The sequence below is a fragment of the Hyperolius riggenbachi genome, chromosome 2, assembly GCF_040937935.1.
Source record: "Hyperolius riggenbachi isolate aHypRig1 chromosome 2, aHypRig1.pri, whole genome shotgun sequence".
Taxonomy (NCBI): domain Eukaryota; kingdom Metazoa; phylum Chordata; class Amphibia; order Anura; family Hyperoliidae; genus Hyperolius; species Hyperolius riggenbachi.
The window spans coordinates 81,268,900-81,292,020 of NC_090647.1; the positions used below are offsets into that span (position 1 = coordinate 81,268,900).

The following is a 23,121-nucleotide window of genomic DNA, read 5'->3' on the forward strand; positions in this document are numbered from 1 at the left end:
CAATTTTCTTAAAACAAACTTCACGTGTTTCTGATGTTCTGTTAGATTGGATGAGAAAATCAGTATATCATCCAGATACACTAGCACAAATTTTCCCAGAACTTCCCTAAAGACTTCATTGATCAACTCTTGGAAGACGGCAGGGGCATTACACAACCCGAAGGGCATGACCAGATACTCGTAGTGCCCATCGGGCATGTTGAATGCCGTCTTCCATTCATCACCGTCCCTAATGCGTACAAGGTTGTATGCCCCTCGTAGGTCTAACTTAGAGAAGATACTGGCATTGGTCACTTGAGCAAACAAATCGTCAGTGGATAACGATTATTTACTGTGATCTTATTTAACCCCCGATAGTCAATACAAGGTAGAAGCCCACCGTCCTTTTTCTGTACAAAAAAGAACCCAGCCCCTGCTGGTGACCGGGAAGGACGGATAAAGCCCTTGGCCAAGTTTTCCTTAATGTATTCCTGCATCGCCAGCTTCTCTGGCCCCGACAGATTATAAAGATGACCTCTAGGGGGCATACAACCTGATCTTAACTCTATGGGATAGTCGAAGCTCCGGTGTGGTGGGAGTTTCTCTGCTGATTTGGGACAAAACACGTCAGAAAATTCTGCGTACTGCACTGGCACCCCTTTCACCTGCACCTTGGTGGCGCAAACAGCAACTTTCTCCAAACAATGATGATGACAATGGGCTGACCAGCTCTGTAGCTGACCTGAAGCCCAGTCGATCTGAGGGGAGTGTAGTTGCAACCAGGGCATACCGAGGATTATGGTAGAGGTTGCCATTTGCAGGACAAAGAACTGTAGTTTCTCCTTATGTAGAACCCCTATTTCACACAACAACAAGGGAGTCTGGGAAAGAGACTGTCTACACTGTAACGGAGAGTCATCTACCGCTGTGATCAGAATCTGACGGTCTAACGGGAGTAAGGGAATCCCCAATTTTTTGACAAAGTCATAATCTATAAAATTGGCTGCAGAACCTGAGTCTACGAATGCCTCTGTGGGCGTGGCCCGACCCTCCCAGGTAATGGAGCAAGGGAGGAGCAAGCGGTTATTATTTAGAGGTACCAACGGCTCGCCTAGGGCATTACCTCTGACTACACCTAGGCGGCAGCGTTTCCCGACTTTTTAGGACAATTCTGGACAATGTGACCCTCTTCAGCACAATATAGACAGAGTCTTTCTGACCTTCTGCGATTCTTTTCCACTTGCGTTAACCTAGAATGACCGATTTGCATCGGTTCGTCCTGTGGTGACGAGGGTGGAGAAGAGGCGTAGGAAATAGATCTTACAGCGTTTTTCCCACGGGTTAGTTTTTGATAGCGAAGGCAGCGATCAACCCGCACCACTAATGAAATTGCCTCGTCTAGGGATTTAGGCTCAGGATGCCCTAGCATCAGATCAGAAACTGCATCGGACAATCCTGACAGGAAACAGTCTAATAACGCATACGTTCCCCATCTAGCTGATACAGCCCACCTCCTAAACTCTGCAGCATAAACCTCCACCGGATTACGACCCTGCCTGAGAGTCTTTAGTTTTCTCTCAGTCGTGATAGCAATATCCGGATCATTGTAAATAACGGCCATGGCCTTAAAAAACTCCTGAACTGAGGATAAAGCCTCATGCTCTGCGTGCAGACTATATGCCCATGTTTGTGAATCTCCTGACAAAAGGGTCTTTATAAACATTACCCTCTGGTTCTCAGACCCTGACAGATTAGGCCTTAACTCAAAATAGGATAGTACACGATTTCTAAAATTCTGAAAGTCAGATCTATGTCCAGAAAACTTTTCGGGTACGGACATGCGAAGGTCCGTGACCGAAGGGGATCGCACTGCATCAATAGTTGTTTGAAGTACCTGAACTGTCCCAGACAGTTGAGTGATCGGAATCTGTTGGGTATTGATCACCCCGGTAAGATTGTTTACCGCGGTGGTCAGGGCTTCAACCTGACTACACAGTGCATCCATAATGTTTGGTCTGCTGTTCTGTAATGATTGGTGTCAGCGAGGACAGATTTTCTGATTATTGGTGATCTGCAGTATCACCAATAATACAGATGCTATACCTGATTATGTGGTAATCTGCAGAATCACCAATAATGAGAGTATAGCAAGACACAGGACAACCAGGTGGAAGATAAGTGTTTGGTGCAACAGTAAATATAGATAGAGATACCCACTTTCCCAGAGGAGCTGGTAGCGAGTGGTATCTCTATAGAACACTGGAATCAGTACTCCAGCAGGCTGGAGACGCAGATGAAGTAGTGATCGGTTCACCCAAGGAGCGGATGATGCAGAGTAGACAGAAGGTACCTATCACCCGAGGAGCGGGTGATTCAGATTGTACTATAGCTATCAACATGAGGAGCAGGTGATTAAGACTGTACTGCAGCTAACACCCTGAGGAGCAGGTGATTTAGACTGTACTGCAGCTATCAACCTGAGGAGCAGGTGATGGAGACTGTACTGCAGCTATCAACCTGAGGAGCAGGTGATGGAGACTGTACTGCAGCTATCAACCTGAGGAGCAGGTGATTACTAAACTGAGAATCCCTCACCAGAACTAAGCTCACTGGTGAGGGCAGGAGAGTCAGACAAGCAGAATCGGCAACACACGGACAGATACGGTACAAAGACAGAAGACTGAATCAGAGTAAGGTACAAGCTGAGTCGGCAACAAGATCAGATAGGCATAGGCACAGAATCAGTAGGCAGAAGAGTAGTCAAGGCTAGCAGAGGGTCATAACAAATAATACAATTCAATTAGTACTTTAAGCTATCAACAGAATCTGTGTGAAAAAGTGTGGATCTCCAGCTCCTGCTGGTTCTAGCACACTTTGGGATCTGACTAAGGTCTGAGTGCTAACAGGTAGCATTTGCAACAGCAGACGAAGAGCAACTGTCCTATATATATACTAAGAGCGCTCCACAGAGCCGCCCCAGTCACTCAGCCAATCCGGAGTACTGCTGGAGTCAGCTGACCGGCTGATCAGCTGACTCCCCTTCTACTTGCATAAAGGTCCTGTCGCCTGGCGCGCGCGCACGTAGCCCTCAGTCTATGTGCAACTGAAGGACCAGGCAAAACTCCAACATGCAACTGCACGGCGGAGGCCGCTGGCTGAGATGCAGAGACAGCCGCCATGCCACTCACCGCCGCGGCGGCCTCTCCGCTATCTATTACAGACCAGCATTCAATCGTAAAACAGGGTAGCAAGGAGGCACCGGATCATCCACAAGCTGGCACCTTTATTCAAAAGCAGGGTACAGACCTGGGGATACACAGCGGTGGGGGTGAAAAGGCCTGACAGCCGTTTCGCTGCAAAAGGTTTAGCTAGTACTAGGCTAGCTAGGATAGTTTGCCAGCACCCCCCGATTGCCTCTGATCCCCCCTGATCCAGCCAATTATACATTACCCAGCCTGGTTCCAGCGATCGGCGCAGCCTCCCCGCACAGCTCCAGTCTTCTCTATGGGGAGGATTGTACATGACGTCACCGACGTCATGATATCATGCGCAGTCATGATCCTCCCCATAGAGAAGACTGGAGCTGTGCGGGGAGGGTGCGCCAATCGCTGGAACCAGGCTGGGTAATGTATAAAGGGCTGGATCGGGGGGATCAGAGGCAATTGGGGGTGCTGGCAAACTATCCTAGCTAGCCTAGTACTAGCTAAACCTTTTGCAGGCATCAAATCTATTAGATTCATCCTGGGTACTCTGAGGCTGCAAAAACTCCTGAGCAGCGTAACGTTCAGGAGGTTAAAGGGAACCAGAGACAAAGCACCCTCATGTATTTTACAATATATATCAGTGGGAACATTAGAAACAGCCCTGGTTTGAACATCGTGTGGTGCAGCTTTTTGCAGGTATTAAATCTATCAGATTCATCCTGGGGGACTCCTGAGGCAAGCGAGTGGCATGCCCGACACAAGTGCTTCAAAAGATCGCATTTGATGAAAAAATTGTACCATTAATGGGCACGTTAAGTGTAATTTTACATATTACAATTTAGCAGCGTCAATGGAGTTATCTCGTTTGAGATAAGTGCACTGTTTTTGTTCTCAGCCAGCAGAACTCCTTGTGCTGTAAATTCTTGGAATGCTTTGATTTCTCTCTGCTAGCAGAGACTATAGAAACTGAAAGCAGAAGTCCTCTGTTATTGTTTCACACTGCCCCCTAGTGACAAGTAGCCAGGAATTCACATTACAGCAGTACTAATTAGAGTGAAAGAAATGGAACAAATAGGAAATAAAAAATTGTGCTAAAATAATCTGGCCTGGAGCAGTTGTAAGCATCTAAATAAATTGGCTAAAGGGTTGTTTTTTCGTATGAAAAAGATGCTGCTGTTATGGCTGTGATTTTATATTATGGCATTTATCCTTTCTAGGCCATGAAGGGCCAAAGACTTGGCAAGACTTACACTGCGCCATCCTAATATGATGATGCCATTACAGTATACAGTACATCTACAATTATCTTCTTTATTAAAGGGGCCTGCAGTACTTCAACCTGAAATCCTGCTATTACACCTGCTGTTCTATTTATTGCTGTCATTTTCCTATTCTAGCAGGGCCTCATGGCAAGGGCCTCAACAAAGATATAGTAAAGTCCTGCTGCTACCTGTGTCTTCCTGCAAACTTGTTCTGTAGGATCCTCCTATAAGAAGACCTGCTAATACACCACATGACTCACAGAAACATTCACTGGACAAAGCAAAGATCCCTCAGTATCAGATTCGCAAAACCAAAGCGCTGTCTCACCCTTAGACTCGGCTAACAATGTCGAATCCGAGGAGTCAGAACGCAAAATTTGCGTATCCAAGATCGCTTTGGGTTGTGAAACGAACGCTTCCAAAGCGCAAGCCTCCGCAATCTGTGGACCAGACTGCAAAGTGTTCAAGACAGAAACACTGGCAGAACTGTCATCTGGTAACGTGCCATTACAGGTGTGAACAGAGCGACACATAGATTTCTTTGCAGAGGTTGTGACAACAACAAGAGGAACTTTATTAGTCATATGAACATTACTCTTGAGGCTGCATGGTTTAGAAATTTTCCCCATAGCAGGATCATAGTTGGAAGATCTTAAAGAATCACAATCTGCAGGAACACTTGAGAAACAGGCATCAGATCACACAGATTCAAACTCCACACAAGCAGGAGAGAATCTTTCAGAATTCACACAGGTGTCAACAACAGTGGTACACTCATTCATTTCAGGTCGCACAGTGTCTAAACTCACTTGCTTTACCCCAGAAAGGCAGGAATATTCATCTGATAATGGTGTCACTTTATTGGAGTCAATTGGTTGGTGTGTGTGCAATTGATCCAAAATCGTCTGCCACACACAAATCAGCGGATCCACATAACACTCATCACATTCATCAGATTCAATCAAAGTGTACACAGAATTGATACAAGCATTAAGAATCACTTCGCTTTTTGCGATGTAAAAATTACAAAACGCCTTCCAATCAATCTCGAACTCCTCAATCAAAGCCCCAATCTCCCACGGAGCAAATGGAGGCTCAAACAACCCTGTATCAAGGTAGCACTCATACGGGTTGGGATCAGGAACATACATAGATGTTCCTACTCCTTTAATATACTGAATGGTTTTGCATGGAAGGGATAGAACAGCTGACTGATTAGCAGATACATACTCATCAAAAATGGGTGGTAAACAAGGCAGTTTAAACCAGTGGGAAAAAATCAATGTAAGAAACTGATAAAGATTATCATTCCAGGAATTGCTTTCCAATATCTCATAAGCCCACACAAACAGATCTCCTTGCAATAGGACGGATCAGTAATTTGAAAGGTAGGATTCAGAAAAAATCTTACACATTCAGAAAGGAAGTCCTCTTTGGTTTCAGTGTCTAGTATTTTGAAGCTCTTAAAGGTATAAGAACATATTTGACAAACACATACAAATCGGAAATTCCCTCTACACTGGGAATTTCGGTTTGGCTAGTCATACTGTAACAATTGCGGAATTATTTCCGTGGTCAGCACACAAGACGCGCGCTGACACTACGGAAATCCCCCACAAGCGTATAATATAACAGAACCCAGCTGTGGTGCAATGCACCTGTAGAGGGGAATTCCCACCAGCAGATGGAACTGTGGAGTGCAGAGGAACACAGCCTCCGCACTGCCACAGATGCCAGTTGGGAATTGTACGAGTTGAAGCAATGCACGGCAAGATAGCCCTTAGAGAGAGAAAGCACAGGGACAGAATGTATGTGTGTCCACCAATCTAGTCACCACCCGGCGACGGTGAACACACAACAGCGGAAAACAAGTGGGAGCCCAATCGCAAGAGTGGCGATTGCCAATAGTGACACAAGCCCGAGTAAAGACAGAGCACAAGTGTAGCAAGAAAGACACAGCAAATAACAATGATCAGAACGCCAAGGAAAATAACAAACGCACTTGCTAAGCGCGGTCGCCGCACAAAAAGCGCAACAGTGACAAAGCATCCTAATGGCGCGGTCTCCGCACGAGAAGCACAACAGAGACAAAACATGCCAACCCTAACTAAGCAATGAAACACGAAAATGAATAGAGAATGCGAACGCTTGCTAAACGGTTACCTCACCGAGCCTACAACAACAAGCGTTCGTTCCAGACAAGACAGACTAAAGGAGCAACCAGTAGCAACCGCAGCTCTGGCCTACACTCCCAGACAGATTAAAGAATAGAGAACGCGAACGCTTGCTAAACGGTTACCTCACCGAGCCTACAGCAAGCGTTCGTTCCAGACAAGACAGGCAGAAGGAGCAACCAGTAGCAACCGCTGCTCTGGCTTGCACCCCTAAGACAGAGTACAGAAGGAACCACCACCACTACCGCTAGGGCGAATGCGATTCCAACAGACAGAACGATTTCCTGTCAACCGCCGCTGGCGACAAGACACTCGCAACAGATAGACAGCACAAGGCAAAACAGATAATACAACCTGACTACGCCAAATAGGAGTGCAAGGAGCACTCCCAGGGGTAACTACTCTAAGCTAGCAATAATAGCCTACTATGAGCAGAGGGCTGAGACTTCCAGGCAAGTTAGCAGGAACAAACCATCATGACCAGCAAGGAATTCTGGGAAGAAATGGCCTTTATACTGCAAGCCATCAGAGGAAGCAGCTAAGCAATTTGCATGACAAGTGGATGCAAATTCCTCACCAGAACAGCAGCTCAGCAAGTTGCAGAGTGAAGACAGGTCTCCTTTCCAGGGACCTGCAACGCTCAGAGCTACAAAATGGTCAAAAAGTTGTCTGCCTGTGCAGACAGCAGAACAGATCATTACAATACCGTAGTGAGATCTGCAGCAGCCCTACAATTACTCACCTCCCTCAGATCCAGTGCTGCAATTCTACCTCCATCCACCAGGCGACATTGTAAGACTATAGTGAGATTGCCGCCTACCCTTATGACCACAAATGGCAATCTCACTGAAGGGATCCAGAACCACCAAGGACCGAAAGATGAATGGCTACCAGCGTCTGGATCCCGGGGGGAGGTGAGTTAAAACGCCCGCTGTGCTTCAGGCTCTGCACAGACCTCCCAACAGCTACTATAAGTCTGGCTCAGGATTACCGCTCTTGGCTTCTTTTTTCCACTCCGAGCCTGACTCCGGGACCGGGTTACTGCCAGGGAGGTTAACATAGGAGTAGGACCCCTTATTTGATAGCAGCTTCACAATCTTACATCCATTGAACCTGTGAGTTTTTGGAGAGTTTCTACTTTTAATTTCTTTGCAGGATGTCAGCCAGAGCTGCTGTTTGGATGTAAACTGCCTCCCACTCTCATAGATCTTTTGCTTGAGGGTGCTCCAAGTCCTTAATAGGATTGAAGTGAAGGGAGGATGGGGGCCACACCATGAGTTTCTCTCTTTTTAGCTCGTAGCAGCCAATGATGCAAAGGTATTCCTTGCAGCATGAGATGCTGCATTGTCATGCATGAAGAGGATTTTGTTACTTGAAGTAACTTGAACCACACTCTTACAGTTGTTTGCCATGTGTCTAAAGCATTGGGCCATGTGCTAAACTATTCATGGCCCTCACCACTCTCCTCTATTTTTAGCATTCAGTTATAGCCCAACCCCTTCCCCACCCCCTTCCTTAAGCATCCATATGTTATCCCCCCCCCCCCTTAACAAGCAGCATTTGTTAATCACTTTTCTTATCAGATTGATCTTCCTGCAACAGCCCTGATAAGTGTAAGGACATTTGAGTCTCCTGAACATTTGGTTGCAAAGTACGGCGCCCTTTAATGTCCTTGGCCCGCCAGACCATGGCCTGATATGGATGTGTCAAGAAACAGCCCTGGTTTGAACATTGTGTGGTGCAGCGAACCCCCGATGGGATGCACTGGTGACAACCCATGGTCACTTAGACTCCACTTCCAGGGGATCTTCTCTCTCAGTAGTGGTAGTGACAACACGTAGTCTTGCATAACACAGAAGTGCAAATATTTTCTAAATCCTAAAGATTATATCAATATAATATAATAATTCAATACTGACATTATCTTAGAACATTTTTATGGCAATTAACTTGATCTACTTAACTGAATATTGTTTACTAAAATTGCACTCATGGGACTTTACATTGCAGTGAATTACAACATCACTAGTAACACCATTAAAAACTTTAATGCCATTAAGGAATCAACACATTATTATTTCCCACGGGACGTTTCATAATAGGTAATAGGTAGAGCCCTTTGTTTCTTCTACAGTGGAAGCATAAATAGAACATACGTAAGTATAGTTTACTGGCTATCATAGAGATAACTACAGCTGTGTGTTGTATGTATAGAATTTATAGTATTATAAATATACAAGTTTCCTTACTTTCAGATAATTTTATTTTTATCTTGCAATAACAACATCAGTTTGGCGTTTTCTTTAGTTGATTTGTTTTATCTTGTCTATTTACTTTACAATCAAATTAGTAACTTATTCTAATTTTTCAATATTTTCTGTTTGCTATGGGAGTAAGTCTATGGAAGGTAAGTTTGATCAGGGCTCACTTTGCTGCCATTATAGTGAAGGCATTTACTGTATACTGTATTTGTTTCTAATTTTGTTCATGAAAATAAATTAAATTCAACATGGCTATTTGGTGACACTATTCAGTTTGGTGTATAAAGTGGAATAAAACTCTGACATAACATTCAATAAAAAATGTGTTTTCCTACGTTTTAATACCCATACAGTTATCATACTTGCTTTTGTGCAAAAGTAATATTGTCTCATTACAAATTTCCAAAGAACAGTTTATCTGCTCTGAAAGCTGCCATTGCATTTTATTGCATAGCTGCTGTATTTATATATTAAAATCCATTGAGTGATCACTTCTCAGCTTTTTCTGCTTCTCAGCTCAGTACAGCTCAGTTTTGGTATCTTTTGTAAACAAAAGATAATTTTATCACCTCTTCGGATGGGGTCAGAATTGTTCCACTGAAGCAAGGAACTTTCCACTGGAGAACAAAGGGGTTGATTCATTAAGCTACGCTGCTTCAGAGGAGCGCTAGTTATGTGCACGCTATGCATGGTAGTGCAGTGCAGTGTGCGCTGCTAACTAACTCAAGCTCCTTCTAAGTAACGGCTGCTCCACTGAACCCACCCGGGCGGGTCCAATGGCTTTTATGGACGTGATCCCCGCACTTTGATTGGCCCAGTAGGCTGCCTGACATGTGTGCATAACTCATGCTCTGCTCATTAAGCTGCGCTGCTTCAGCAGAACAGCTTAATGAATCAACCCAAAGTACTGTGTCGAATGCTGTTCTGATACAAACTATTTTTTCGTGGTAGCAGATTTTATGCTGTAAATAATCTTTTAGAGCAAAGAGAAAATGTTGAGTTTCATAACACTTTAATATCTTGAACAGAAATGTCCCTTTTCCACTTTTCGTGTGCTTGAGCTTCTACATGGAGTGCAGGAATGCAGGAAAATCGCATAGCGATTGCAGTGCCATGGGATTTTTTTGCAATCTAGCAATTGAAGATTGAAAAACTAGAAACATTTATGCTGGCCACAAAAGTGATGGAAAAGATGTTCCAAGGGAGTCTAACACCTGGAGGGGGGCATGGATGAGTGGGATAGACGCCAAAAGTCCCAGAGAAAAATCTGGATTTGACGCAAAGCAGCGTTTTAAGGGCAGAAATCACATTGAATGCTAAATTGGAGAGCTAAAGTGCTTTAAAACATCTTGCATGTGTATGCATCAATCAGGGAGTGTAATTGGAGTACTGCTTCATACTGACACACCAAACTCACTGTGTAACACACCGCAAACAGCTGTTTATGTTGTAACGGCCGTGCTGGACTGATGTGCACCATGGCGAGAGTGCAGCTGATGGCGGTTTTCAAGCCCATATAGTCGCCGGGCTATGGTAGCTCAATGATAGAACAACAGTGACTGAGTGTCCAGCTGATCGAATTTGGTTTGTCCACAATGAAGCAACGACCTTATTATCTTGGGTGTGCCCCCCCTTCCCCGAGACACTCATATAGCTGGCGGTCATTGCTTCATTGTGATACGCAAGCCCCTTCACCGCTGCAAGGTAATGATCACGAAGGGGAATTGACACATGAAGATGCCTTTTGTGTTGTTGTTGCAGCTGCAGTGCAGCCAGAAAAATTAGGCAGGCATGTACACGCACCAGAAAATTTATTATAGCGGCCGCTGCTAGCAGCGGCCTTAAAAATTCAGGAATCCACCTGGAGTCCTGGACCCTGTTGGTAGTGGCGGAGAGGGCAGTCAAGCGGTGCCGGCAGAGATGCTGTGTGGGTAGCGAGTTAGTCTTGGGGCAGGCTGTCACACGGCGTGCAGGCAGAGATGCTGTGTGTGGGGACTGACTTAGTCTTCGGGCGGGCAGTAGCCCTCCGGGATCCATGCCTCATTCATTTTAAGACTTAGGCGACTTCTCTTCTCAGTGACTATGCCTCCCGCTGCACTGAAGGTCCTTTCTGCCAGGACGCTTGAGGCAGGGCAAGACAGAAGTTGGATGGCAAATTGGGACAGCTCTGGCCACAGGTCAAGCCTGCGCACCCAGTAGTCCATCGCTGCTCATACTGTTGATGGTTCTCTACCATTGTTAAAGAAAGCGTACAGCCGGGGAGTCAGGGTTCGATTCTGGTCCGGAGTTAGAGCCTGAGAAACGGCTAACACCACACATCCATGGAAGGCAGCAGGCATGGCATGCAAGTCCCGAGGTAGTGACAAAAAATAACAATACAGGAGGACTTTCGAGGCCCTGCTGTATATGAGACGAATCAATTTTAAAACCTTTAACGAGAATCTGTTATGGAGGGCAAGTCTGCCATCCATTCAAGTGAAAGATATGCACTGACTGCCAGGTATAATACGATGTGCAGTCACAGATGCAGAGAAAGGTATGCAGTGACTGGTATTACAATACAATGTGCAGCTGTCACACAGGTGCAGTTAACAGGTATGGTCGGAGTGGTATATTACACAGCGTGCGGTCACACAGGTACTGTTAACAATTATGCAATGACTAGTATTACAAATGTGCACCTGTCACACACACACAGGTACCGGACAGGCACAGTGACACTGCGTGCGCTCACGTAGGTAGGTGGGTGCACTGTGAACAACAGGTAGGTATACGCAGTGAAGGGTATTATAATGTGCACTTGTCAAACACAGACAGGTACCGGACAGGCACAGTGACACTGCGTGCGCTCACGTAGGTAGGTGGGTGCACTGAAGGGAACAACAGGTAGGTATATGCAGTGATGAGTATTACAATGTGCACCTGTCACACACAGACAGGTACCGGACAGGCACAATGACACTGCTTGCGCTCACGTAGTTAGGTGGGTGCACTGTGAACAACAGGGAGGTATATGCAGTGATGAGTATTATGATGTGCACCTGTCATACACAGACAGGTACCGGGCAGGCAGTGTGACACTGCATGCGCTCACGTAGGTAGGTGGGTGCACTGTGAACAACAGGTAGGTATATGCAGTGATGGGTATTATAATGTGCACCTGTCACACACAGACAGGTACTGGGCAGTCACAGTGACACTGCGTGCGCTCACATAGGTAGGTGGGTGCACTGTGAACAACAGGTAGCTATATGCAGTGATGGGTATTAGAAATCTGCACCTGGCACAGTAGTAATTACCACCAAGGGGCCGAAGGCCAGCTGCGACTGACTGACAGGGCTGTATATAACGCAAGTGGGCCACACAAACACACAAAAAAAAATGGATCACAAGAACAAGATTAGCTCTCAAAAGAGCTGTTGAGGGGTGCTTTTTTAGCAATAAGAATCACCAAGGAGCAAGCTAACAAGCCTATAAGAGCCTAACTAAGCTTTCCCTATATATCTCTCTGCAGCAGCTCTCCCTTCTCTAATTACTGCAGGCACACGAGTGAGTGAAAAGTCTGACGCTGCCTGCCTTTTATAAGGGGGGTGCTGCTCCAGGAGGGAGTGTAGCCTGATTGGCTACAATGTGCCTGCTGACTGTGATGTAGAGGGTCAAAGTTGACCCTCATGATGCAGTATCGAACTTCCGGTAAAGTTTGCAGTACTCTGCGATCGCGAACCCCGGAAGTTCGCCGGTTCCCGTTCACCGGCAATCCGTTCGGGCCACCTCTAACTGGAACACATCTCCCAAAGTAGCAAGAAAAGAACTGAAATCTAACCTAACTCTCACATTACCCCTCCCCTAAATACACCTAAAGCCTGGTACATGCATACAATTTTGATTGGCTAGTTTTACCACCTCCACGTAGTATGAGAGCTTACCTACACAATACCTGTATTCAAAATCTGTTGGCCCTTATACTATATCTGGAGGAGGTAAAATTGACCAGTCATTGTCCAATAAAAATTGCATTTGTGCACCAATTTTGGAATCACCTCAGCTCGATCTTTTGGACTTTTGGTTCATATACAAATAGGGTTGCTACAACCCAAGGTTACATATTTATTTGTGGAAATCTCTCTCTCTCTCTCTCTCTCTCTCTCTCTCTCTCTCTCTCTCTCTCTCTATATATATATATATATATATATATATAGGTATATATAGGTATATATAGGTATATATATATATATATATATATATATATATATATATATATATATATACATATATATATATATACATGTAAACATGGAATATCCTGGGGAAGTTGTGATGGTTTGGCTCACTTTGGTAGTGGGGATTATAGCATAGAAATGTCACATCATAGCAGCCATTGAGTCTTTTAGGGTTACAAATATAACACAGCTTTATTTTGTCAGCCAAACAATGTCCATGACAAAACAATATACCACACTGGGTATTCAGCAGGAGATGCAGTCACACAATATACACAGCCCTACCTTGGATTATCTTTGGGGTCACTGGATACACCCCCTATTCACCAGCCTGGTTCTTGAGTGACCAGAGACAATGGCCACACAAGAAACACCACACTCTGCTTGTGTGCCAATTTTCACCTCGGGTTATCTCCAGGGTCACTCACCACTCTGAGTAAATCTGCTACAGGCCTAATGGCTCTATCTGCCACTCAGTGGTCCAGGCTTCTCCTGGATCTCCAGTACTGGAGTCCCACTCACTCTAGCACGTTATTAGCTTCTCTGCTACATCAAACTTAGCAGCCCCTCGGCTGCACAGCTTGTCAGGAGCCACCTTGCTCCACACACAGCCCACTGCATAATGAGAGTTGCAGCCCCTTATGCAGTTGATGCATGTGAACCGATTACCCGTGTATCTGCTGGTTCAGGCCTGGGCTGGAAGGAGTGGTGTGTAAAGCCCATCCTTCACCCAATACATGCCAATCGGGATCCCAAATAAATCTGTATGCCAGTGGAGTTGCAAACTTGCAACAACCACAGTCATCATCCAGGATCTCTTCCTCCAAACCCAAAGCAGAACTCAGCAGACCTTTGGTCTGAACTTTACAATATATATAATAGTACATTCACTTTTCTATGAAGGCTAACCAGGGCTTGTTTCTTTTTCAGTAGGGCTTATATGATGAGCATTGGTAAAAAACCTTTATTTTGGGGGAAACATGGCAAATGACTTCTGATAATATTCTTATTCATTTTCTCTCAATCTTATTTAGGCCAACAAAGATTATGTTCCATCGACCCTTTCTGGAAATGTAACGGTTAACCATGTAACAGAATTTATTATATTTGGCTTTCCAAGCCTTCAGAAATATAATGTTATACTTTTCTGTGTGTTCCTTTGCATCTACCTTTTCACCCTATCTGGCAATGGGATCATCTTCTTTTTGGTCACTTTTACCTCACATCTCAAGACTCCGATGTATTTCTTTGTTTGTTATTTGTCCTTCATTGACATGAGCTACGCCTCAGTAACCATCCCAAAGATGCTGGCCAAGTTCTTGATGAACCTCGATACTATTTCATACACTGCGTGTTTTGCCCAAATGTATATTTTCCTATCTTTAGGTTCAGCAGAGTGTTTACTCCTTACGGTAATGGCCTACGATCGCTACTTAGCAATATGCTCCCCCTTACACTACCCAAATATCATGACGAAAAAACGGTACCTTATACTTGCAGCTTTAGTGTGGATTGGAGGCTTTGCAACTCCATTCACAGTCTTAATTTTAGCCTTGAGGTTACCATTTTGTGGTCCCAATATCATTCACCATTACTACTGTGATCATCCTCCATTATTGCAGTTGGCTTGTGCCAACACATCACTTAACGTAACCGTTGGTTCCTCCTTTGCTGCCTTCATTGTTTTGATAAGCTTTACTCTAGTTTTTATTTCTTATGTTAACATTATATTAGCAATACTCAAAATAAATTCCCATGTGGGACGTAAGAAAACATTTTCCACTTGTGCCTCTCACTTTGCAGTTGTGAATGTATTTTTCTTGCCCCTTATCTTCATGTATATTCGCCCAACAGCCTCCTACTCCTCAGATGTGGACTCTATGGTGGCCATGTTATACACAGTATTAACTCCCATGATGAATCCTGTTATATACAGCTTGAGAAACAAGGACATTAAAAAGGCTTTCCAAAAGAATATAAGCTGCAAATTGACCAAGAATAACTCTAATACAGTGTAGCTGTCATATAATGATATACACCACGTTCCAAATTATTATTTATATTATATTTTTCTCTGCTTTTCCTAAATAGTGGATGCAAGTGGCAGTCAGCATAATGTTTGAGTCATCAACCATTAGAGTATACTTCACATTTTGCTGAACAAACCTCCTAATGATAATGGTATATTTTTCAAAAATAAAAAACTTAAAATGCACTAAAGAATATACAATAGGGTCACCTGCTGTCAACTTATATTGTGTTTTTCCAAGGCCTAAGGCCTAAAGCATTAATTTTATACAGACACTAATGGGAAGTCGTGGTGTTTGGCCCTTCTCCCACCACGAGAGGCAGTACTTGGCCACAATGCATACCCATGCCATTGGGTTGCTTGGCGATAGCAAGGTGCCAGGGACTGCTTGCGGTGTCTTGCGTATTAGTCATGGTATATACATCTGATGGACATTGGCTCACTGTTTTGACGATCTCTAGCAAAACATCTATACACTCTGCTTTATGAGCTGTGATATACTGCTGGTCTTTTGTACATCAAGATATTACATTGAAACCATTTATCCTTGACAAGGAATGTATACAGCTTTGCCACGTGCATCTGATGTTTATTGGTCTACAACACTAATGGTTATTTGCTCACACCTTTCTGATCAATGCTAATGGTATTTAAGTTTCTCCAGTGGACTTCTGTTGTCAGTATACAAGGAGGACTACATAAGAGGTCTTATCTGGTTTTGCTTCCATCTTTGAGACCCAGTAGTGCCTTGTGAACTGCAATCTTGTGACATACCAGAAATCTGATATATCGAGGAGGACTGCATAAGTAGTATCACCGCTGGTGGACTTTCTGCTCCCTAACACCTATATTAGCAAGGATATACCAGAGTGATACTGATCCCTTGGAACTTTGCTCTCTGCATAATAACAATTCACTAGGAACATTAGACTTCACATTTATAGTTCATAAGACTCTGTGTGCTACTTGAGCTGAGAATACTTGCTCGAGGGGATACCCCCCCCCCCCCCCTCCCCCCCTCTCATGACTGGCCAGTCATTTTTTGATATTGGTATTTTTAGGTTGAAAATTATGGGTACACTACTCCCTTGCTATGTGCCAAATCTCCACTAGTTTGGGTCCTTTTTTATGACTTGATACTGGTATTTTTTATATTTGTAAATTTAATAAAATATTGAAATTAGTTTAAGACCAACTTTTTGTATTTTTTTTTTTTACCTTTTTCCCATTAGTGTCTGTATAAAACTTAAAATGCACAAAAGAGTTTAAAAACATTTTATAGGTTGTGGAAAAAATGAAAATGGTCATTTGCTGAAATTTCTGCATTGGGAGGTCATATTGTCTGAGATCAAAAGCTATTACAATCAAAAACATATCAACCGGTCAAATTACATATTAACATAGCACCCCTTATTTGATAGCAGCTTTAAAATTCTTGCTTTTATTGAACTTGTGAGATTTTTTTGATAGTTTCTGCTTGAATTTCTTTGAAAGATGTCAGAATAGCCTCCCAGAGCTGTTGTTTGGATGTAAACTGTCTCCCACTCCCATAGATCATTTGCTTGAGGATGCTCCAAAGGTTCTCAGGAGGGCTGTTTCTTGGGCAGTGCGGGCAGGGCGATCGCCCTGGGCGCAGACCAGCAAGTAGAAAAAGGGGGGCGCAGGCAGAAGGACAAAACTGCTATGGAAGAAGAAAGAAGATTACCAGCACAATTACCTGCCTTGACTCCTCCTGGGCTGCCTGTGTCCGACGTCAAGTCATCATCATGTCACCACCACGTGATGACACCTGATGTCCTGTAGCGGTACTGCAGGCTTTCAGTGCGCGGTGCCCATGGAGGAGTCGGCTTCCCTAGCCTTCTTCGCCTGTGTGTTTTCCTGGTCCCTGCTTCCTCCTGGATGAGCGGCTGGTCACAACTAAGTAGGCAGATCTACTTGTGACCTGTGGCTGTGTGACTGTCCCTAAAGAGTAAGGGTTCGCAAGTTCATTGAGTGGTGGGCGTAATTTTTACACCTTCGCCCTGGGGGCAATTTACCCTAGAAACTGCCCTGGTTCTCAGTAGGATTGAGGTCAGGGGAAGATGGGGCCACACCATGAGGTTCTCTCATTGTATGCCAATAGCAGCCAATGACGCAAAAGTAATCCTTGCAGCATGAGATGGTACATTGTCATGCATGAAGATGATTTTATCATGGAAAGCACAGTTCTTTTTTTTGTGCTATGGAAGAAAGTGGTCAGTCGGAAACTCCACATACTTTTCAGAGGTTATTTTCACGCCTTCAGTGACCCTAAATGTGCCTAACAGCTCTCTTCCCATGATTCCAGCCCAAAACATTACTCCGCCACCTCCTTGCTGATGTTGCAGCCTTGTTGGGACTTAGTGACCATCCACCACTCCATGCTTTTGGACCATCCAAGGTTGCATGGCACTCAACAGTAAATAAGACGGTTTAAAAATGTGTTGTCATGTACTGTATTTCTGGGCCCACTGCAGCCATTTCTGCTTGTAAGCATTGGTTAGGGGTGGCGGAATAGAAGGTTTATGCACAACAGCAATCCACTGGAGGATCCTGCACCCTGATGCTTGTGGGACTCTAGGGGCAGCAGTAGCTTCAAATACCTGTTTCCTGCTTTGTAATCGCATTTTAGCAGCTACTCTCTTAATCCAATCTATTTCTGATTTTGCCTTTATCTGCAAAAACTTGTGAGTGCTCTGAGTCAGCCACAGATCTTTTAACAGTACGATGATGGCCCTTAAGTTTTTATGAAATATCTGAGGTTTTCATACCTTGTCCAATGCATTCAACGATTTCACACTTTTCTGCAGCAGAGAGATCATTTTTCTTTCTCATATTGCTTGAAAATGGTGGTCTGCTTAAAAATGTGGAACACCCTTTTTTAGTAGTTTTTCCTTTAATCTGGCTCATCTGGTAAACTAGTTATTAGACGTCACCGAGATGCGTTGCAGTGATCAAAAGAGTTCTGAGACGCAGTACAATACATAAGCTAAATTGAAAAACAAAATATTTAATCTTTATGACACTTAAATACAATTTGCATAATAATTTGGAATGCAGTGTAGTGCTCTAATTAGATTTGCATATTTGCTGTTGGAAACTTTACAAAATGATTTAATGTAAATTTCACCTAAAAAGTTCAGCCATTCTGGATTTATTATTTCCAAGTTTCTATTATTATTATTACTACTCATATTATTATTTTCTGTAAAGGCTTTTAACACCTGAGTGAAAATTATTTCCTAGGAGAAAACTCAGGTGAAAAAGTGAATTTCATGGAACTTCATGGGCCATATGCAATTCATTTTTTCACCGGAGTTTTCTCATAGGTGATATTTTTAAATTTGTCCATAAAATGCCTGCTAAGCCACCAGCAAGAAAGAAAATACTCAAAATAATGTTTATCGTACGTTTGTACTTCTCAATACTTTTTCAGTTGAAAAGTGCTGGAAAATTATTTTAAATAGAAAATGAAAAATGATCACCTAGGAGAAAATTGAAATTGCATATGGGCCCACATCTCCTCTTTATTCATAAAGCTGAGTATGCGTTTAACATTAATCACTTGAGGACCACAGTCTTTTTGCCCCTTAAGGACCAGAACCTTTTTTTTCATTCAGACCACTGCAGCTTTCACGGTTTATTGCTCGGTCATACAACCTACCACCTAAATAAATTTTACCTCCTTTTCTTGTCACTAATACAGCTTTCTTTTAGTGCTATTTGATTGCTGCTGCGAGTTTTAGTTTTTATTATATTCATCAAAAAAGACATGAATTTTATCAAAAAAATGTTTTTTTTTTACTTTCTGTGATAAAATTTGTCAAATAAAGTAAAATTTCTGTATACATTTTTGTCCAAATTTATTGTGCTACATGTCTTTGATTAAAAAAAACCATTCAGTGTATATTTATTGGTTTGGGTAAAAGTTATAGCATTTACAAACTATGGTGCCAAAAGTGAATTTTCCCATTTTAAAGCATCTCTGACTTTCCTGACCACCTGTCAGGTTTCATGAGGGGCTAAAATTCCAGGATAGTATAAATACCCCCCAAATGACCCCATTTTGGAAAGAAGACATCCCAAAGTATTTACTAAGAAGCATGGTGAGTTCATAGAAGATTTTATTTTTTGTCACAAGTTAGCGGAAAATGACACTTTGAAACGAAAAAAAAAAAAGTTTCTATTTCTGCTAACTTGTGACAAAAAAAAAATGAAATCTGCCACGGACTCACCATGCCCCTCTCTGAATACCTTGAAGTGTCTACTTTCCCACTTACTACCACCATTTGTGGGGTGTTTACTGTCCTGGCATTTTGGGGGGTGCTAAATTATAAGCACCATTGTAAAGCCTAAAGGTGCTCATTGGACTTTGGGCCCCTTAGCGCAGTTAGGCTGCAAAAAAGTGCCATACATGTGGTATTGCCGTACTCAGGAGAAGTAGTATAATGTGTTTTGGGGTGTATTTTTACATACACCCATGCTGGGTGGGAGAAATATCTCTGTAAATTACAATGTTTTAATTTTTTTTACACACAATTGTCCATTTACAGAGAGATTTCTCCCAGCCAGCATGGGTATGTGTAAAAATACACCCCAAAACACATTATACTACTTCTCCTGAGAACAGCAATACAACGTGTGTGGCACTTTTTTGCACCCTAACTGCGCTAAAGGGCCCAAAGTCCAATGAGTACCGTTAGGATTTCACAGGTCATTTTGAGACATTTGATTTCAAGACTACTCCTCACGGTTTTGGGCCCCTAAAATGCCAGGGCAGTATAGAAACCCCACAAATGACCCCATTTTAGAAAGAAGACACCCCAAGATATTTCGTTAGGAGTATGGTGAGTTCATAGAAGATTTTATTTTTTGTCACAAGTTAGCGGAAAATGACACTTTGTGAAAAAAAACATTAAAAATCAATTTCCGCTAACTTGTGACAAAAAATAAAATCTTCTATGAACTCACCATACTCCTAACGGAATACCTTGAGGTGTCTTCTTTCAAAAAATGGGGTCATTTGTGGGGTTCCTATACTGCCCTGGCATTTTAGGGGCCCTAAACCGTGAGGAGTAGTCTTGAAACCAAATGTCTCAATGACCTGTGAAATCCTAAAGGTACTCATTGGACTTTGGGCCCCTTAGCACAGTTAGGGTGCAAAAAAGTGCCACACATGTGGTATCGCCGTACTCGGGAGAAGTAGTACAATGTGTTTTGGGGTGTATTTTTACACATACCCATGCTGGGTGGGAGAAATCTCTCTGTAAATGACAATTTTTTAATTTTTTTTACACACAATTGTCCATTTACAGAGAGATTTCTCCCACCCATTATGGATATGTGTAAAAATAAACCCCAAAACACATTATACTACTTCTCTTGAGTACGGCAATGAAAGGATATGTAGGTATATATGTATATATATATATGTATGTATATATATTAGTATATAGATCAATTTCATATACAAGCATACATGTATCTAAGTCTGTGTCTCATGTATCTATTCAGGGTGATATTAATGTGTCTATAGAACAATCAGCCACCCACACACATCTGTGCAGGAAGAGCTGGCTGGCTGCATGAGGTAAAGAATAGCCAAATTCTTCTCTCTGGGCAAAACCCATAAATTCCCCAATGGGGACATCTGCAAGGTCATAAATAACATGTTTTCCCCGTGATCATTGAACTGTGTTAATTCTCGTAAATCACATGACTTTCTGTAATTATGGTGACATATGATGATAAACTGCGCATGAGCAAAATCCTGTATTGAGTAGGATATAAGGAAAGCAATTGTAATAAACAACCAGCATAATTTGTGCTCACAACTCCTGTGTGTGTGTGTGTCCTGTTAACCACGTTATGTGACATGTCCTGGCGCCAGGAAATGAAGTAGTCTAAAGCATCTGATATCTGACATGAACTTAAATAGATACGACTCCTTTCAGCTGAGGGCTCGCCGCGGATGGTCTTCTTCAAGAAATCACGTAAGTAATATGACTATATTTCTCTTTTTATTTTTTTTCAAAGAGAGAGGTGTCTATATTATTTATGTGAAATTTCTGTTGATACCAAAACGAATCCGGTGTTGGAGTTTGTGTTTTTTGATAGTATAATTTAATTATATACATTATAAGGTTTTTAGAAGGCCTTAGTTTAATAAAAAAAAAAAAATTAGGGAGAATGTAGACTTTTGGTAAGTCTATTACACTTCTCTTAGTAGGTCTAAGGGAAATATAGATTTTTTGGGAAAAATCTAGCAAATTTGAAGTCTGATCAACTTCAATACATTTTCTTTTGGCAAGAAAATAGAGTTCATTTGGGAAATGAACAGGACACCATATGGTATGGATTTCTGGGTATTTGTAGTTCTTCTTAGGTTTTGAATGGGTTTATTACAGTTTATTTTTGTAAGGTTTTTATAATGTCAGATAAGATTCAGATGTTTTAGATTATTTGTCTGCGTTTGTTTTGTAACTAATAATCTGTTTTATTAGTAAGGTTAAGAAAAAAGTTATTAAATTCTGAGAAACAGTTTGGGTTTAGTGAGGTTGTAGAAAGATAAAATCCCTAGACAAAGTTTGTTTTGTTCTCATGAGATGGGAATTATAGATAGAATTATTGATAAATAGTAGTTATTGATAAAAAAATAGTGTTGATAAAGTTTAAAAATATATAAATTATAATTTATCTAGATAAGAATTGTCTATTGGTACGGCAATATCTTATATTTGACACATAGATTTAATAGAGGGCCAATAAATTACAGTATAAAACTGAAATTAGATCAATGGGTCAAAATATTGTCAAAATGTTTCCTATCCCAATCCCTAATATAGATGAAATTTATGAACCTTTGTGTTGCCAGAATATCTGGAAGAAAAATATTTTGTTCATTTTTGGTTAGAATATAATATAGTATATTAGTCTTGGGCTGTCATTCCCTTGGGGGGGAGAGAGGAGTAATAGTTCAATCCATATACAATTGGTTAAAGAACCATGTCTAACGGTGATTAGAATTATATATGTCCAAGTCTGTCTTGTTTGTGTATTAATCTTGACTAGTAATGTGTGTTTTATGTCTGTTCTCCGTCTGGTTGCGCCAGCGATGACAAAGTATTATATAAAGTGTTATAAGATCATTACTGTATTTTCTGAAGATTTCTAAAGAGATGATTAGTAATATTGGGGACACTCATGAAATTCGGATGAGAACGGTCACTTATCAAAATCTACAGTATAAATTCTATGTACGTACAAACCTGGTTTCAGATGCCATATTTAACAAATATCTGGTTATACTGAGATTTGTACATTGACCGTCAGAAATTATCTGAATTATCCATGGGTCATTTAATATAAGCTTTTTTTGTAAGAGAAAATTTCAGAAATATAGTAATGTAATTCCTGTAAATTAGGATATAGTTATAAAATACCATGTATCATAATGTATTCATATATATTGTGTGTAAATTGAGAGATTGTATTGAGTACATGCTTGGTGTAGAGGTAGTGACCACACCAAGGCCCTTGGTCTAGAAGGGCCCCGAAGGGTCCACTCTCTATCACAGTCTGTATCAATTGCTATGTATAAAGTTCTTGGGGGAGGGGGGCCCTAATGTAAAACCTACACCAGGTTTTTAGCTAAATGCAGATGTAATTCTGAAATAATCAGAAAGTATTAGTTTTATTAAATAGTGTTAGAATTCCCCTTTAAGTTTGAAAGGGTTAAAGATGAGGACATGTCATTTTTAAGGGATCTAATCTACGCCTGCCAACATCTGTGTGGGTTCCTCTTCTGAAGGAGTCAGTGACAGGAAAAGTAAAATGAGTACAGAAATGAGGAAGTACAAAGTTTATTACTTTTTAATCTAATGGGGTTTAACATTAAAACATTAGATTATTTGAGAACATATATGTCCGTATATATGGAGAAATGTCAGGGATATTTGCCTTATGAAATAGTAGT

General features: G+C 42.1%; 1 protein-coding gene across 1 annotated transcript; it reads left to right on the forward strand.

The window, feature by feature from the left end:
* The first annotated feature begins 7,442 nt into the window (after positions 1-7,442).
* LOC137544807 (olfactory receptor 6N1-like) lies at positions 7,443-15,117 on the forward strand. Its single transcript, XM_068265894.1, has 2 exons — positions 7,443-7,532; positions 14,134-15,117. The coding sequence occupies exons 1-2, from the start codon at positions 7,443-7,445 to the stop codon at positions 15,115-15,117; spliced, it is 1,074 nt and encodes a 357-aa protein (XP_068121995.1).
* The last annotated feature ends 8,004 nt before the right edge of the window (positions 15,118-23,121 follow it).